Source organism: Melanotaenia boesemani, chromosome 15 (assembly GCF_017639745.1).
Source record: "Melanotaenia boesemani isolate fMelBoe1 chromosome 15, fMelBoe1.pri, whole genome shotgun sequence".
NCBI classification, from domain to species: domain Eukaryota; kingdom Metazoa; phylum Chordata; class Actinopteri; order Atheriniformes; family Melanotaeniidae; genus Melanotaenia; species Melanotaenia boesemani.
In genome coordinates, this window is record NC_055696.1 from 32,990,962 (window position 1) to 33,009,621 (window position 18,660).

The 18,660-nt window shown below is 39.9% G+C and overlaps 2 protein-coding genes across 2 annotated transcripts; both read left to right on the top strand.

Moving 5' to 3' along the window:
• Window positions 1-933: 933 nt before the first annotated feature.
• On the top strand, window positions 934-1,902 carry LOC121653980 (odorant receptor 131-2-like). The gene has a single exon (XM_042007788.1). It carries the CDS (start codon window positions 934-936, stop codon window positions 1,900-1,902), a length of 969 nt encoding a protein of 322 aa, XP_041863722.1.
• Window positions 1,903-7,857: 5,955 nt separating this feature from the next.
• Window positions 7,858-10,175, top strand: LOC121653981 (odorant receptor 131-2-like). Its single transcript, XM_042007789.1, has 2 exons — window positions 7,858-7,946; window positions 9,243-10,175. The coding sequence occupies exons 1-2, from the start codon at window positions 7,872-7,874 to the stop codon at window positions 10,173-10,175; spliced, it is 1,008 nt and encodes a 335-aa protein (XP_041863723.1). The 5' UTR covers window positions 7,858-7,871.
• Window positions 10,176-18,660: the final 8,485 nt, after the last annotated feature.

Below are 18,660 nucleotides of genomic sequence, written 5' to 3' on the forward strand. Positions count from 1 at the left end.
TCAATGGCCTCTGAGCTCATGCAGAGTGAATGTCTGACAGCAGAGTAGCTGCTGCTGCAGGTTCTATTTAGAAATTTTGACAGTTTTCCATGTGAAACGATTTAATTCTCTGCATTTTGAAGATGTAGCGCGAACAATGTAGCTGTGGCGGCTGAGTCAATGTAGGGGACACACTGCCATGTAAACATAGCTACTGACTGGGAAGGAACAAAAAACCCGGAGAAAAGCTTTGACCTGTAAGTCTCAGGTGTGGACCTACAGCTCAGGGGTCAAACTCAAGGCCTGACGTATCATCCTGACACTAGTGAGCTTCACAGAGTAGAAAACTGACCTTTAATGCGGTTTAATTCTTTACATTTCTTCTCTCGCTATTACATCTGATCATTCAAATGAGGAAATTATTTTTGGCTGTTTTGTAGAAAATGTTTTTACTTGAAATGCAAATAGAGCCAAAAGAAATAAATTCAACCGATTTTATTTCCTTGCTTTGCTGTTTTTTTATTATTATTATTATTTAAAGATTAATGTTGTTTTATAGGCAATAACTTATCAGATGTGTAAGTTCCAGGTTCAGTATGTCTAAAGTTTTTCATAAACTCTGAACCAGTCCGGCCCTCAACTTGTTCCTGGTTTTTCCAGTTGGCCCGCTGTGTATACGAGTGTGACACCATGACCTACAGTTTGATAAGAGAAATTGCAACTTGTGTTATGTTGTCATGTAAAATGGGTGTGATTACAGTGCTCATTTACATGTATGACAATAGAAAAACTCTGGAGTGTGTTATCTGTCTGCAGAAGGGAAAGAAAGTGGTGTGTGACAGTGTGTGATTGAATCTGCGGTATCTCATACTGATGATCGGACCACAAACAGGAGGATCTTCTCTGAGTGAAATGACGGGATTAATGTGCTAATTGCTTTTTTTAAAAGAAATAATGTCAAATACACATCAGTCTGTGAATAATTTAACTTCTGAGCAGCAGTATCAGGGTACGCTGGAGAAAGTCTTGTTTTCCACTCTGACCACGATGCCATGCTGTGTGTTTCTCTTCATTAACGGAACAATGCTTTTCACCTTGCGGAGTAAAGCTGTGTTCTGTGACACCTCTCGGTACGTCCTCCTGTTTAACCTCCTGTTTGCAGACACTGCACAGATGGCACTGAGCCAGGTGCTTTACATTATAGCTGCATGTGGAATAACACTCACATACCCTGTATGTGGTACTCTCAATTTCTTGGCCAGCCTCACGACAGTGATTTCTCCTCTGACGCTGGTTCTGATGTCTCTGGAGAGATACGTGGCTGTGTGCTTTCCACTCAGACATACTTCCATCATTACCATTAGAAATACAGCTGTGGTGGTCGCTGTGGTCTGGGCGTTCAGTTCACTAAATATCCTCACTCGAGTTTTTTTGCTGTTAAAATTTCCTTTTGAAGGTATGCCAAGCCTGCAGATGAACGTCTTTTGTTCTGAAATGGCAATGGTACTTGATTATGTGTCTGATCAGTATGTCAAAGCGTTTACTTGCTTTGTGTTTGTTTCTGCTGGTCTGGTTGTTATTTCTACCTATGTTAGTGTGATGATGGCTGCAAGGTCAGCCTCTGCAGACAAAGCTTTAGCCAGAAAGGCTCGTAACACCCTGCTGCTGCATGTGGTGCAGCTGGGCCTGACCCTGTCCTCAACTATATACAGCCCACTACTTATTGCTCTCTCCAGAATTTTAACAAGAATAGTGTTCGTACGAATCCAGAATGTTTTATACGTGTGTGTTTTCATCTTCCCCAGATGTCTGAGTTCTCTTATTTATGGCTTGAGAGATCAGAGCATCAAGCCGGTTCTTATTTACCATCTATGCTGCCGAATGAAACTTCTGCCAGTCCGAACTGATCCCACTGTTGGCTGAAACGGAAGTTATGTGTGTTTTGTTATAAATAAAAAAGTCTGATGTTGTGCAACCCTGGCAAGCAGAATATTTAGTCCCCTACAAGACTGTATTATTCATTATGTTCATATTGTACGTGTCCAGACTTAATTCTTCCCACGACAGCTCCAACTTCTAATCTTTTTAGAGTCAATCATCCATGTTTGAGTTTTAGTTATGCTGGCTAGTTTATTCCCTGCTGCTGGCATCCCTAAAGAAACACCAGCGACAGGCTGAGACACCACCTGTTCTTCCTGCTGGCTGAATCACCAAAACAAAGCAACGTGGATGTAAGAGACTGAGTAGACTTTATATAAATGTTAAACCTACCATGACCTGCAAACAAGTGAAAAGCTCTCAGATGTGTAACGTTATAAAACTGAAGATTCTGTTATTCAGAGCAAAATTCATTCTTAGACAAAACCACAGAAGGATAAAATTAAAAATTAAAATAACAGACTTAATTAAAGTGTAAAAATAATAGAAATTCAGAATTAAAAATGTGGAAAGAGATTGAGGAATAATCTTTGGACAGCTGGCATTTAAACACCTCACTGGACTCTGAAATGTAATGAATGAAAAACACTTTAGTTATTTCAGAGTGAAATTGCAAATAATAACTCATTGCATTTAGAATCAGAGAAAGAGAAGCAGGGAGACTTTTACAGTGACTTGTCCTCACAGCCTTCAGACGTTTAACACAATAATCGCTGATGTTGCTGTAGCAGCCTTCAGTTAATTAAATGCTCCAGTTCTACTAAGAGGAGCATAGCTGAGGACTATTTGTTCTCCTAGGCTTTTAACTCTATTTAACCGTTTTAATATTTGATTATTTTCATCCTTATGTTTCATTGATTGATTTTTAGACTTTACTTTTGTTGTGATGGAAACTTTATTCAGAACAGTGTAAGTTGCCTACACGTAAAACAGTAGAAGTAAACGGTTCAGTCAGAAGCTCAGCATGTTTAAAGACAACTTTCTCCTTATGGGTGCAGCAAAGGAGAATGTTGTATATAAGTTATATATATATATATATATATATATATATATATATATATATATATATATATATATATATATATAATATTTACAGTCAAACCCAAAATTATTCATACCTCTGGCAAATTCCAATTTAAAGTTATTTTTATTCCACCAGCAACTTTTTTCTTGATTGAAATTAACAGGTGTTCCCAAAGGATCATAACATGAAGGACAAGAGGCATCATTGTGGAAAAATGTATTTCTCAGCTTTTATTTACATTTAAACAAAAAGGTGGCATGTCCAAAATTATTCATGCCCGTTACAGTCTATGGGAAAATCCAAAGTTCTAGACCAGGGGTGCCCAAAGTCGGTTCTCGGGGGCCGCTGTCCTGCAGATTTCCTGCTTCAACACACCTGACTCAAATGAAATAGATTCAACAGCCTATTAAGTTTTGCACTATTACTCATTAATTTGAGTCGGGTGGTTTTGGAGCAGGGACAAAAACCTGCAGGATTGTGGCCCTCGAGGACCGGAGCTGGGCACCCCTCTTCTAGACCATTCCAAATAGTCCAAGCTGTTCTAAAGCATCCTAATTACCGTGATTGATTGGGAACAGCTGCTTTAATTAACTCAGCAGGTGAAAAACAGCAAGTCCCTGCAGCTGGTTTGTGGACAGTCATGGCTAAGACAAAGGAGCTCACTGAGGACCTGCAGCTGTGCATTGTGGCTGCTCACAAGTCGGGAAAGGGCTATAAGGCCATATCTAAATGTTTTCAAGTTCCAGTGGCTACAGTGCAAAGTATTATTAAAAAATACAAGAAGTTTCACACTGTGGGAAATCTCAGAGGACGTGGTTGGAAGCCAAAAGTGACACCTGTGCTGGCCAGGGGATGAAAAAGAATCCAAGGATCACTGCCAAGGCCACCCTGGTGAATCTGGGCTCTGGTGGTAGCAACTTCTCAAGGTAGACAGTCCAACACACACTTCACACTGCTGAGTTCCATGGACGCATACCAAGGATGACGCCACTTCTCCAGATAAGACACACAAGAGCCCGCTTGGCCCTTGCAAATGGCCATCTGGACAAAGAAGACGACTTCTGGTCTTCTGTTTTATGGTCAGATGAAACAAAAATAGAATTGTTTGGCCACAGTGACGTGTCCTTCATTTGGCGTCTAAAAGGAGAAGCCTTCAACCCTAAGAACACCGTCCCCAGAGTCCTGACTTGAATCCAATTGAGAATCTTTGGAGGGAACTAAAAATCAGGGTGGAGCCTTCTTTTTGTTGTGATGGAAGTTTTATTCAGAACAGTGTAAGTTGCCTACATGTGAAATATGTATGGTGAGAAGCTTAGCATGTGCAAAGACAACTTTCTCCTTATAGGTGCAGCAAAGGCAGGTTGGACTTCTGCACCAGGGAAACCATTTCCAGAAGTTCTCACACCTGCAACCTCGAAAACACAAGTTTCAGTTTCTCACCTTGTTTCTTTCTTTCTCTGTGGATAAAAAGGGTGGACACATCCTTGTTGTTTCGTTCATTCTGATGTCCTGTGTGGTGACTCTCCTTATGATGAAAATTTTTATTATTACTCATGAGTGGATGCTTCTCATCGAGACTATTGGTAAATTATTTCCACCACAAACTTGCTGTTTTTGGCGGGATCACACATCTAAAAAGTATCATACATATTTAGCGCTTTTACAATAAGTTACGAGGTTAGAACTGAAGTCTCGTCTGTGCTTTGTAACCTTTCACAAACTTTTCAACAAATTAGTAATTTACTGTCAACAGCTTGTTGTCTCTTAGTTCATTAGCAATAATTAGCATGATAAACATGACAGCAAGTGTGGGATTGACAACTTTTCACAGAAAATTGCTGTGCTGCTGTTGTTGTAAATAAAACCTTCTGTTAATATTCTTGACCCACATCCGTCGAACGTCCCTGTCTTCTGCCCGCCAGGGAATCTGTTTAAGCCGAGAGGTCTCAGGGGCAGTCTTTCTGAATTAAAGGTCTGTGCTCTTTGCATTCAGGTTTTTTCCACAACTGAAGTTTTCCACTGCTGTCAGAATAACCAAGAACAATGCAAGTTCTCCTGGATTTCTTTGACATCGCTAAGAAGTAAGCAGTAGCATTAAGAAAGTGATCCTGTTCTCTTCACAGTTACTTCTGACAGGCATACAAGGGCCACCGCAAAAATGGCGGACAGTCTACTATTGGTATTTGCCCGGATTAGCCTAGCCTGTTACTCATTCGGCAGCAGCTAGGACGGGCTTTAGCTACTTCATGACCCTGAATTATTATAAGTGGGTATAAAAAGTGGATGGGTGTATCTAATGAAGTTGGACTTATATATATTGTGACTGCAGACTACTGTGTTCTCTAAGGTAAGAATGGGCACACATGTTTCAGTAGTGTAGGAGCCAAAATTGTGGTAAGGATAGTTGAGATGTTTATTGTAGGTTAGAGTGTATTTTTGTTACTTTTCTTGTACAATGGTATTTATTGTGCTACACCATTTCTGATTTTCACTTAGTTGTCAAATGTCCTATAGCACCTGAAGTAGGCACTATGTATGCTCTTTGTGACACACAGAAGAGCTATATTTTGATATTGGTGCGTGGATTGACAGGTGTGCTGAAGTACAGAGAAAAAAGGTTTTTTGATCGTCTCTAAGTTATGTTACTGACAAACAAAAACCGTTGCTAGTTGGGAAATGAGCTGTTGCCTGAAGCAAAGCACTTAAAATGTACATTCACACCCAGATAGTCCGGGAACTAGTGCCAGTGTAATGGTGTCCTAAGTATCTTCTTCACAAGGGTTAGGGTTGTTCACAAGTGATGGCAGGATGGAGCAGGAGGTGGGTTGGGCGTCCTCAGCAGTCATGAGGAAACTGTACCAGTTCGTTGAGTGAAGAGATAACCGAACATTCAGTTTACTGGTCTATGTTCCAACACTCACTTATGGCCACAAATTGAGGATGTCACTGCAAGAATGAGATCTGAAATACAAGTGACTGAAATGAGCCTTTTACATGGGTGACATGGCTCAGTCTGACACAGGAGCTGATACGTCTGAAGCCGGAGAGTCAAACTCAGACACAGCGGGTCAAAATGAAAACTGGAACAAGCTGAGGGCCGGACTGGTTTAGTGTTTATTAAAAACTTATTAAGATGACCTTATTGCACATATTGAACCTAGAACTAACAGAGCCTGTAAGTTATTGCCTATAAAACAATAAAAGTCTGTTTAAATTTGTTTAATTAATGTTTAATTAAATCTGTTCAATCTTATGTATTTTTTTAAGGAAAAATCTTTTTACACACACACACACACACACATTCTTACATACATAATATAATAATAATAATGGATTAGATTCATAAACCGCATTGTCAAGGCACCCAAAGCACTTAACATTGTGTATCCATTATTCATTCACACACACATTCACACACTGATGGCGGAAGCTGCCAAGAAAGACGCTAACCACGACCCATCAGGAGCATGCAGGGGTTCGTTATCTTGCTCAGGGACACCTCGACATGAGCTCTCCGGCTGGGGATCAAACCAGCAACCTTTGGGCTGCAGGACGACCACTCTACCCACTGAGCCATGGCGCATATGTGTGTGTGTATATATATATATATATATATATATATATAGAGAGAGAGAGAGAGAGAGAGAGACGAAATTGGTGGTACCCTTCAGTTAATGACAGAAAAACTCACAATGGTCACAGAAATAACTTTAATCTAACAAAAGTAACCATAAATAAAAATTCTATGAAATTTAAACAATGAAAGTCAGACATTGCTTTTCAACCATGATTCAACAGAATTATTTAAAAAATAAACTATATATATATATATATATATACATGTATATATGACCACTGGTACTACTGTTATCTTCACCTTCCAGGCTTTCTCCTGCTCTTCCTTGAGTCCTCGGTATTTCTCCAGTTTCTTGTTTTCCTTCTTCCTGATATTTCCATCATTGGGGATGGCTCCAGTCTATATTCTGCACAGATGTTTCTGTAAACTATGCTGGCTACTTGGTTATGGTGTTCCATGTATTCTTTGCCGGCCAGTATCTTGCACCCTGCTGTGAGGTGCTGGATTGTTTCAGGGGCTTCTTTGCTCAGCCTGCACCTGGGGTCCTACCTGGTGTGGTAGATCTGGGGTCTTGCCTTGGGTGGTAGACCTGGGTTCCTGCCTGGTGTGGTAGATCTGGGATCCTGCCTGGTGTGGTGGATCTGGGCCTCCATTGCCCTGGTACTCAAGGCTTGCTCTCCATGCATGGTGAACAGCTTCCATGTTTTAACATCTGTGTTCTGAGCTTCCTCCTTTGGCCAGCTTATTATCCCAGCAGGGTATCTGATCACTGGCAGGGCAGAGCTGTTAAATGCCCAGATCTTGTTCTTGCCATGGAGCTGACTTCTCAGGACTTGCCTTACTCGTTCCAGATATTTGGCTGTGCCAGCTTTCCTTGAGTCTTCTTCATGGTTGCAATTAGCTTGTGGTATGCCAAGGTACTTGTAGCTCTCCTCTCCTCATCTGCATTCATTCAATTTTCAAGTGATGAATGAATGGGTTTAATTTTTACAGTACTCTGAAACAGGTGTTAAATTTTTGGCAGACTGAAAGTGTTTTCTACATGGGTGATGGGAATCTGGCATCGTGTTGGAATTCCAGTGTGTTATTGGTGATGGGAGAAAAAAATGCAGGATACTGTCTGTCTCACCATCGTCTTTCTTGCTCATGTCGTGCTTAGGAGGAAACTAGCAGGATGTTGATGTAAAACTGTAGCCTGTTTAATCAGACAGCCTTTTTTTTGCAGTTATTGTCATTACTAGCTGAAGTTTGCTAGTGACACAGCTGTAAAACCTGCTGGTCCTGATACAGCATCTCAATTAGGTTCAGATGGACCAGGTTCAAATGGACCGGGTTCAGGTGGACCAGGTTCAGATGGATCGGGTTCAGATGGACTGGGTTCAGGTGGACCAAGTTCAGATGGACCAGGTTCAGATGGACCGGGTTCAGGTGGACCAGGTTCAGATGGACCGGGCTCAGATGGGCGGGGTTCAGGTGGACCAGGATCAGGTGGACCAGGTGCAGATGGACCAGGTTCAGGTGGACCAGGTTCAGGTGGACCAGGTGCAGATGGACCAGGTGCAGATGGACCAGGTTCAGGTGGACCAGGTTCAAATATCTAAAGCTTGTCAAGATGAAAGCAGGTAATTTTTTTCTCTGAATCATGGGTGCTGTACAGATGCTGGATCGGCACGTTTACCTTTTAGGAGCCATGAATGAGGTGAGGGAAAGTTATGAACAGGTACTGAAACATAAATCAGAGCAGCTTCTCTAACCTGGTGGTGGACAGATGATAGAAAGGATTTATATGCAGGGGCGGGTCTAGAAAAGTTGTGATGAAGGGGCCAGGCAGGACCAGGAAAAGGGGGGCACAAATGAGAATTTCTAAAATCATTTTTAAGGCCCAGATTTTAGTAAATAATTAGCTGATTATTAAAACTTCAGATGTTAAATTTCTGAAAACAAACAGCTGACGATGTTTTCAGGGTTGACGTAGAGCAGGGGTGGCCAACATCGGTCCTCGAGAGCCACAATCCAGCAGGTTTTCCAAATTTCCCTGGTCCAGCACACCTGACTTAACGAGTCACTGTGCAGATCCTTACAGGCTGTTGGTTCCATTTAATTTGAGTCATGTGTGATGGTGGACAGCTCAGACGGTAACACGCTTATTATTAAAATAATCTCTCACGTTTTAAAAGAGTGTCAATTATTGCTTTTAAGCTATTTAGAAAAAAAAGTTTAATTTCGAAATAGTCGTAGATTCAACAGGAGGTTACTGTGGAAAAAGGTTTGATGTGTTCTGTGTGATAATATTAGGATGAAATTTCAGATCAATCTTCAGGCTCAGGATTTTTTAAAAAATTTTTTTATGCCATTAGCCTAAAATTACGGTACATTTGGAGGCCGTAGTCATGCAGGCCTTTATGTCTTTATCATTGTAATTTGACTGATTACTGCGTGCATAGCAACAGAATTAATTTTTTAGTAGGACACAGTTTATGCCACCTGATGCATCATGTGACACCTGAGGGCAATAAAACCAAACAGCCCAGCCCAACTTTCCATTTTTCTCTGCACAGATGAGGAGGTCTTTGTGTGATTATAAATTTTTATTGGAAACCACCAAGCATGTGTTTTTAAAACTGTTGCTCTAAACTGTTGTAGGAATACTTACTAGATTAGTATATTTCAACAGGTTGATGTTGACGTGTTTTAATATCTTCTGTCATGTCAAATGTGTCTCAGTCTCCCTCTAACACCACCGACGAGCTGCTTAACCAGGGGCTCCTGAGGATAAGTATAATTTCCACTATGTCCACAGTTCCATCTTTTGTGTTTCTCTACATTAATGGGACAATGTTGTATATTTTGAGGAGTAAACCAGTGTTTCGGGAGACCTGCCGCTACATTCTTCTGTACAACCTCCTTCTTGCAGACACTGTTCAGCTGGCTCAAAGTCAAGCGATGTTTTTATTGTCTGTTTGCAGGATAAAACTGGCATATTCTCTGTGCATTGTGCTCAGCATGTTCGCTAATCTCACAACCGGGATTTCTCCACTCACACTTCTGGTGATGCCTTTGGAGAGATATGTAGCTGTGTGCTACCCGCTGAGGTATGCTTCCATCGCCACCATCAGAAACACGGTGGTGGCCGTCAGTGCGATCTGGGCTGTCAGCTCACTGAACAGTCTGACTCGCAGTTTGCTGTTTTTACAGTTTCCATTTGAAAAGATGGCGTCTCTGCAGCTACAAGATGTTTGCTCTAATATTGCTTTAGTGCTTGGATATCTGACTGATGAATATGACAGAGCCTATACTTGTGTGCTGTTTGTATCAGCTGGCGTGGCCGTCACTGTCTCCTATTTTGGTGTCATAATAGCAGCTAGATCAGCCTCCACAGACAAAGTTTTAGCCCGAAAGGCTCGAAACACACTGCTACTGCATCTGGTGCAGCTTGGTCTCAGTCTATCCTCAACCATTAATAACCCACTGCTCACTGCTCTTTCTAGAATTTCAACAAAGATGGTACTTTTGTGGGTTCAAAATGTATTTTATGTTTGCTTTATAATCTTCCCCAGATGTCTGAGTTCTCTCATTTATGGACTTCGAGATCAAACCATCAGACCCGTTCTCGTCTACCATCTATACTGTCGACTGAAAGTGAAAATCAGCGGCTAACAATCTGAATTTTGTTCAAGGTGTTTGCTTATAGGAGTAAGCAGTCGTTAAATATTACCAGGCTGCAGTTTTCTTTCTGTCTAATGAAATTAACCTGATTCTATTTGTAAACCTATGTGTTTGTATTGCCTCTACCAAACTAATCACTAGACACTGATGTTAAAAACTGAATAAACATTTGAAAATTTACATGTGTTTGTTTTTTATTTTAAGTATTGCTGTCATGGAAATTTCCCATAATGCAAAATGTAGGAATGTTGTTTTTAAAGAGGAATATAGACATTAAACAACGTTTGTGTGAACAAACTGAAGGAATCTTTTACATGTCAGAGTGAGACTGACTGGAGCAAATATAACATCACCCACCCCGTCTCAGCAACTACCACTCCATCAGATCCGACCACTTACAGACAAACGGCATCAGCTTCTCATTTTGGTAAAACGATGGAACCTTTGACATGAAAATAAGAGACGGTTGTGTGGTGGCAGGTGAAATTCACCGCACAGAAAGTTGGATTGTTGGGTTTTTATTTCTCAACTGCTCAAGACAGACAAAAGAAAAGAGAAGAGGAGCTTAGTCTTTTAGCAACAGTGGGTCTTCTAGAAATACCAGCTTTGCTTAATTTCAACATTTCAGCACAGAAAACTGAACCCCAGAAATAAAATAATATGTCCATCAGCTGGTGCATAAACAGCTGCAGCCGTCACCCATAACAAAAGAAAACAGAAACACATTTCAGCCCCCATTCAACATGCAGCTCTTCCTACATGGATTCAAACAAAAGCAGAGCATCTCAGGAAACCCACTAGAACCCCACCAATACCAATTTTTAAGACCAGTGCTGACTGATATATGACAGATAAAAATTCTGATAACTGATTAACTGGTCATAAATAAAATTTAAAATAACAGTTTTAATAAAATAATTTTTTTTATTACAACTGAAATATAATATATATTATATTTCAGTTTTTATTGTACAGCACTTTGTCAGCCACATTGCTGTTTTTAAGGTGCTTTATAGAAAAGATGGTATGGCTAGTTTAATTCAAATAAAAAATGTTTTAATAAAATGGGTTTTATTTTATTCATTTTAAATTTGCATTGTGAGCTTTTCTTTCTGTGGAGCATTAATACAGCTCCCATTTGCACTGCTGAATTTATCTTTAGATTTAGACCATAGGTGAATGCTATATGTAAGCTATATAATAAGTGAAGCTACTGGTAGAACATTATCTATGCAGCTCTTTAACGTTAAAGCACATTTTCTCTACGCCATTATTTTATTTGCCATGAAGTCATGACTTATATGAACCAAAATAAAAGCCAGAGACTTTTCTCAGATGTTGTCGACAGAGTTGCATTTCAAACATATAATGGTCCAGATAGTCTGGAGGTCATGTTTCTCCACAACAACACAGCTCGCTGTTGCAGCCTGAGTCACTTTCTAGGATTTTCTGACCAGAAAAACTAGGAGGGACATCATGACGGTAGCTGCAGACAGAGAGTAATGTTCATCATTTTAACTTTTCCTCCCCTCTGCATGGATGAACCTCGTTCTGGACTCAGATCATTTCTACACTTAAGTTATTTCGGTAGTTACTAACTGGCTTTTAGCTGTTAGCGAACACTATGCTAGGTTGGCATAACCACAGCGATGTTATTGCTAACATAAACGGACAGGGAGTAACTTAAATCAGATTAGAACAACTTTAGCAATGCAACGTTAATGAAATTGTTTTGAAAAGGGCTACAATCAGCTGATTCAATCAGGCACTAATACTCACTGCACAAAATGTCCGTGTTAGCTTAAAATGTACAGGCTGCAGCAGCGATCTGCTTCATTCAGCTCTACACAACAAGAAAACAAACATTACATTAAGCATCAAACATGAATAACAGAACATTTTCAGATGAAAAGCCATTGCTCAGACAGTGCTATCCTGACGCGGTAATCTGTAACAACTCGCACCCGTGAATCTGTAAACATCCAACCAAATAGTCAAATAATCCATCATGTGAGCCACACATTTCCATATAATGTGGATACATGTAGATCATCATGTACAGAAACATTTTCTTTTATCTTCTTTTTTTTTTAATAATTTATTTAATTCATTCTCAATATAAACAACAACCAATAAGAAATAAAAAACAAGAATTAAAAGGTGCAGAAAGATTAAGCAAAATCTTTTATAATATATATATATAAACACATACATGCTGTACATACATGCACATATATATACACATATGTAAAAAACAAAAACAAACTGATGAGTGTAAAATAATACTAACACTGCCTCTCACCTCTACTTGATAAGGCTTTGGGTTGTTTATTTGATAAAATAATTATTAGGGGTGGGACTAAATACAATCAATTAATTACAAAGTAATTAATGTGTTTAAAAAAACATGTATTTAATTGCAGGTTGTGTTCCAAACATTTGTCAGTGCACAGTTTCCAGTACGATTTGTGAAGGCCGCGCTCTTCAAGGGTGACGTGAACACTGCTCTGGGCAGGAGTGCGTTGCTAAGGCAACAATCAGGAAGCAGAGGCCCCTATCTCTACAGATAACTCACACCTGCCTGGAAACCACCGCTTTTGCTCTCAGTGTGTGAAGAAGGGAGAGAAGTTTATTAAAGTTTGAATTTATGACTGTTATGACACACATGATGTGAGATGATGTTTATAACCAAAGACTGAGTTTATGGACTGCCTGATCAATACTCAGTTATGTTTTTCTATATGTTATGCATTACCTATTCACATTTCACATATTCCTGTTTGCTTGCTTATTTACATTATTATCCTTAGATTTTAGTGATGTTCATTAGGTTTTGGTTTTGATTAATAGACCTACAGCTTAGTTGTTATTATTCTACAGCCTACAGACAGTGCATTCACAAATAAGATACAAATAAGAGACAGAGTTTTTGCACTACTGAGGAAGTAGCAAGGGGAGTTATCTCTTATCTGCTCTCTCCAAAGCAGAGCGGAATTCCCCTGCAACTCAGAGAAATTATTAGAAAAGGCAACCTTTCTGTGAACTGCAGAAATGGACAAGATATACACTCACACGAATGCGCATCACATGCACGCATGTGGTCATGTATGCTTTTTCTGCTGATGGAAAATTACTGAGTGGGTTGGTTTTGAGTGTTTTTTCTGTTAGTGGGAAGGTATCAAGTGGGATGGTTTTTAAGTTATGTATATATACTGGTGATAATTTGAAGGGAGTCGGATTGTCCGGAGATTTTGAGGAGCTGCTGCAGAGATTTTGCAGCGATTCTACAGATTTTTCTACTGAGACTTAGTGGAGACTTAGTTAGATTTTTACAGATCTTCATCCCTTTGCTGGGATAGATTTTGCCCTTTTTACCAAGGGAGATTTAATTATTATTAGAGAGGATTTAGACGGCGAAAGCGGAACCACCTATTGAGGGAAACTTTTACTTTATACTCATTTCTTATAATAGCTTTTAATCCCCACTTAAAGGGAAACCCCTAAAAGGGAATTTTATTATATTTTTTCTTTTTTCTTTTTTCTTTTTTCTGTATTGTACCAATAATAGAAAACTTGAATAAAAGGGTTATAGTTAACTTCGGTTAACTTCCCAACCAAACCCATTTCTCTTATATTTGTCCACATCCACTGAGGAGAGGAGAGGACAACACAACGAACAGGTAAGCCCCAGATTCCCCGATACCCGAAGAGACATAAGAATTCGCTAGGTTATTACTTCGACACCAGGTACTGATCCTGTTAGGACGATAGTACGGTAGCTTCATACTCCTAGACCCAAAGGTTGGCTTATCTACCTGAATAACTCCTCAGGCCTATCTCCGCATAAGCGGACAATAATAATCAGGAATTCTAAAGGGGTAAAAATTGCTTTTTCCCGCGCCAAAAGAATCGAGGTGGAAAGGTTCGCCCATCACTTCGCGACTGGAGTCTCACCGGTCGTTAAAGATCCAAGAGAGGAAGCAACAGGACGTGAGCCTGAAAGGTCGGTCAAAGAATTGACAATAGGGTAAACATTCGTCAGCGGCTTTGACAGATTACAGCGATGCACACGTCAGAGCTTGGGCGCTATATTTAGCAAGTTGTCATGACGTCTGTGGCTGACAGAGAGCAGCCCATAGGAAGACGAATAAGAGAAGAAAATTCCTGTCTGACTGGATCGGGAGTATTCCTGAATCAGTGGTTCTGATGTGAATAGATGATAAGGACCTACTCTAGGGTTGGAGTAGGGCCCCAAACAAATAAGCTCATAACCACTGATTGCCATTCAATCATGTGATAACGACCAAATCGGGAGCTCCTTTCTCAGTAGGTGAATGAGGTTATAAATATTCTGACTTCATCCAAAGTTCAGCACTTCCTCAATTTATTTTCTGTCTCTGCAAAACTCATTCATATTGTAAATGTTTTTTAAAAGTAATAACATGAAAATCAGGGCTGCTAACTGACTCCCTGAAGTCTATTTATGGGATTTTCATATGAAATGCAGCAGCCATTTGCACATACTGGGATAGTTGCACAGGTCTAACTTTTTATCCAGAAATCATTGCACCATATGACAACTGGAATTAGTCATCTTAGTCCAGGGACTGCAGTCCTCGGGGGCCACTCTCCTGCAGGTTTTGCATCCAACAGCTTGTCAGGTTCTGCACAATTTCCAATCAAGTATGTTGAAGCAGAGAAACATCTAAAACCTGCAGGACTGGTTGGTTTTCAAGTACTGGCGTTGCTCATTCCTGCTCTAGGCCTTTTAAACTGTGTGTCTCAGAGAAAAGATGGACTCAGGCCGAAATTACTGCTCCTGCTGTTGCTGTTTTTTGCTTCTCATTATAGAGTAGATTTCAACTTTTTACCTCGACCAAGGTGGAGGTTGTGTTTTTAGCAGTGTATGTTTGACTGTCTGTTAGCCACATAACTCAAAAAGTAAATAGTAGACTTTGATGAAATCTTCAGGAAATCTCGGAAATGGAAGAATGAACAACTGATCTTTTTTTTTATTACTAGAACTTTCCAATACCCCTACAAGCTGAATGCAGGTGGTGGAAAACAGAGCTGCAGGTTCACTATGAGATCTATAAAGAGAGACTAAGGATTTATAATCTGGAGCTGAGAAATGCAGACCATCTTTCTTTCTGACATCATTGCTAAGAACAGCAATAAAGCTCGAGCCTTGTTCGTTACTGTTGACAGGCTAACTAATCCTCCTGTTTCAGTAACCCAGAACTTCTCTCCAACCAGGCCTGGAATGAGTTTGCTTCTTTCTTTACTGACTACATCCAGAAAACCAGGCTGTCAGTCAGTGCTTTCATGCCAGGGGAGGACGTATGTCCCTGTGTCCACTCAGAGACATGAACACCAGGACACACTTTTCTCCAGTAAGTCCTAAAAACCTGGATGAGATCCTTGTCCATCTGAAAACCACCACTTGCTGTCATGACGTCCTGCCAACCGGGTTTTTAAAAATGTTTCAGGATGCATGGCCTTAGATATCTTCCAGGTTGTAAACTTGTCTCTGCTTTCAGGTGTCTTCCCTCAGACCCTAAAAACAGCCGTCATCAAGCCACTACTGAAAAAGATAACCCTAGACTCGTCCCTCATGAGCAGCTACAAGTCGATATCAAACCTCCCCTTTCTTAGTCAGATTCTAGAAAAAGCTGTCTACCAGCAGCTACACAACTTCCTGACACTAAATACCTGTTCTGATGTCGACCAGTCAGGTTTCCAGCCACACCACAGCACTGAGATGCTCTAGTTTAGGTATTTAATGACATCTGCTTGAGCACAGATAGCGGGAACATTTCAGTCCTGGTACTGCTGGATCTCAGACCTGCATTTGACTCGGTCGACCAGACCATCTCACTTGACCGGCTGGAAAACTGGGTTGGACTTTCTGGTACTGTAATTAATTGGTTTGAGTCCTATTTAAAAGACAGGAACTACTTTGTGTCTATAGGTAACTATAAATCTGAGCGAACCAAAATAACCTGTGGAGTTCCCCAAGGCTCCGTCCTGGGGCCACTGCTGTTCAACCTCTACATGCTGCCACTCGCTCACATTATGGAAACAACTAAACATGTTACCACAGTTATGCTGATGACACACACATCTACATAACCATCTCACCAGGAGACCACAGTCCGATCCAGACTCTGATCACCTGCATGGATCAGATTAAAGATTGGATGTGCCAGAACTTCCTTCAGTTAAATGAAGACGAAACTGAAATAACAGCTGTTGGAGCCAAAGGAAGAAAAATTAAAAGTCAGTTCTCAGCTTCAAACAGCAAAGTTCAAAACTAACAACCAAGCCAAAAACCTGGGAGAAGTCCTGGACTTAGACCTGGCTTATTTCTTAACTAGCAGCTCGCTGATGAATGACATGTCAGAAATCAGGATCCATCCTATTAGCATTAGTGATCACGCACCAGTATCATTCACTCTGAGAAGTAAGAGCAATAAACCAGCAACTAGAAACTGGAGATTTAATACGTCATTACTTAAAGATCCTGAATTTATCAGCTACTTTAAAAGAGAATGGTCCTTATATCTAGAAAATAACGACTTGCCAGAAACTTCAGCATGTGTTCTTTGGTAAGCAGGAAAAGCAGTAATGAGAGGGAAAATAATTTCCTTCTCTTCTCATAAGAAAAAGAAGGAAACTTTGAGAATTTCAGAGTTAGAACTCAGAATTAAATCCTTAAAGGACGCTTACCATGTCTCCCCAGAAGAACACATACTAAATGCTATAAGGAAAGCTAAACTTGAACTTAATGAAATAATAGAAAAAAAGACACAATTCTTGGTGCAAAGACTTCGCTTGGAGAACTTTGAGCATGTCAACAAATCTGGAAGGTTCCTGGCTAATCAGTTGAAAACAAACAAGGAGAAAACAACCTCTCCTCTGTCAGAGATGCAGAAGGAAACATCAGCCACGACCCTGACAAGATAAATAACACTTTCAAAGAATTCTATAAAACATTATATACATCACAACTAACTACGAAAAATGACTATATTGATAAATTTCTTAGTTATATCAATCTTCCAAAATTAAAACATAAAGTAAAATGGTCTTGGATTCCTCCCTTTCAGTCGGCGAACTCCATGAAGCTCTCCAGCATATGCCCAACAATAAAGCTCCAGGTCCAGATGGTTACCCAGCAGAATTCTACAAAGAATTCTGGACAACGTTGGCACCCACTTTCTACAATATGATATTAGAAATAAGGGAAAAACAAAAAATACCTTCAAATATGAACCTAGCCAATATTACTCTACTCTACTCCAGGGCACCAGGGAATCCCCTACTCTTTTTCTGACAAGTGCCTTGGAATCTTTTATGACCTCAGTAGGTCAGAACCTTGGTTTACATCTCATAAGAAGGATGGCACCTCCTACAGCACAATGTCCACATCACTGCACTGGGGCATCAGGGTTGAATATTTGGCCAGATGGAAGACTGCCCCCTTCTGTGCCCAACCAACACCATTTCAAGCAGTAACTCCTGTGTTCCCAGGTCATGTCCCATCCAATACTAACCAAGCCAATGCCATCTAAGCTACAGAGATGCAGCTAAGATAGGATATCTATTCTTATTTGGATGTTGGGCATTTCTTATTTCATTGAGGGCATTATGTAATTCTCCCTACAAATGAAATATTTTACCTTTGATTATGGACGCTTTTTCCACTAATGAAGCTCCCACATCCTGTGCCTCTCACGGTGATCATCAACCTTGCAATCTCCACATTTTCAATTCCTTGGTCACCTCTTACCCTAGGTGTTAACATGCAAATACAAAACAAAATTAATTTTGACAACTTCATATCCAATTAAATAAAGAATCATGCTGCAAAAATTCCTGTCAATACAAATTCATTGCAAATATCCTCACTTGTAAGGCCAGCCATATTTTCTTACTCCGTCAAGAAAAAAACCAAATGCAGTACTGGCTGTATTGTTAGATGCAGTGTCAAGGAACATGATCTAGAAGGAGGGACAAAAATACATTAATTATCTTACTTTGATAAATAACTGACAAAGATTTGTACAATAGAATGGATTAGATTAATTAGTATTGTTTTACATAGGAACATAAACTATGGAAAGCCGATTTATTTGTAATTAAATATTTAATATTTCACAAAACAGATAAATGAAAATGTACTAAATAAAAGTTTGAGATATTTTTAATTATGTTAAACTTTTATTTTGTATTTCCAAGTATTTCAGGACACTGTTATTTTGCAGCACCACTGTGCTTTGACAACACAGAGCTTGAGAACCCCTGTTCAAGGTATGCATACATGGTTGTCGTCTCTAGCCCAAACGCTGCTGGTAAGCTTTCGTGCTGTCTTTCAATGACAAAACATCCTGCTTTGGCAAAAATGGCAGCCATTTACAGCCAGAGTAGGATGTTTCTTCATTGAATGACAAAGCCTAAAACAATTATTGAATTT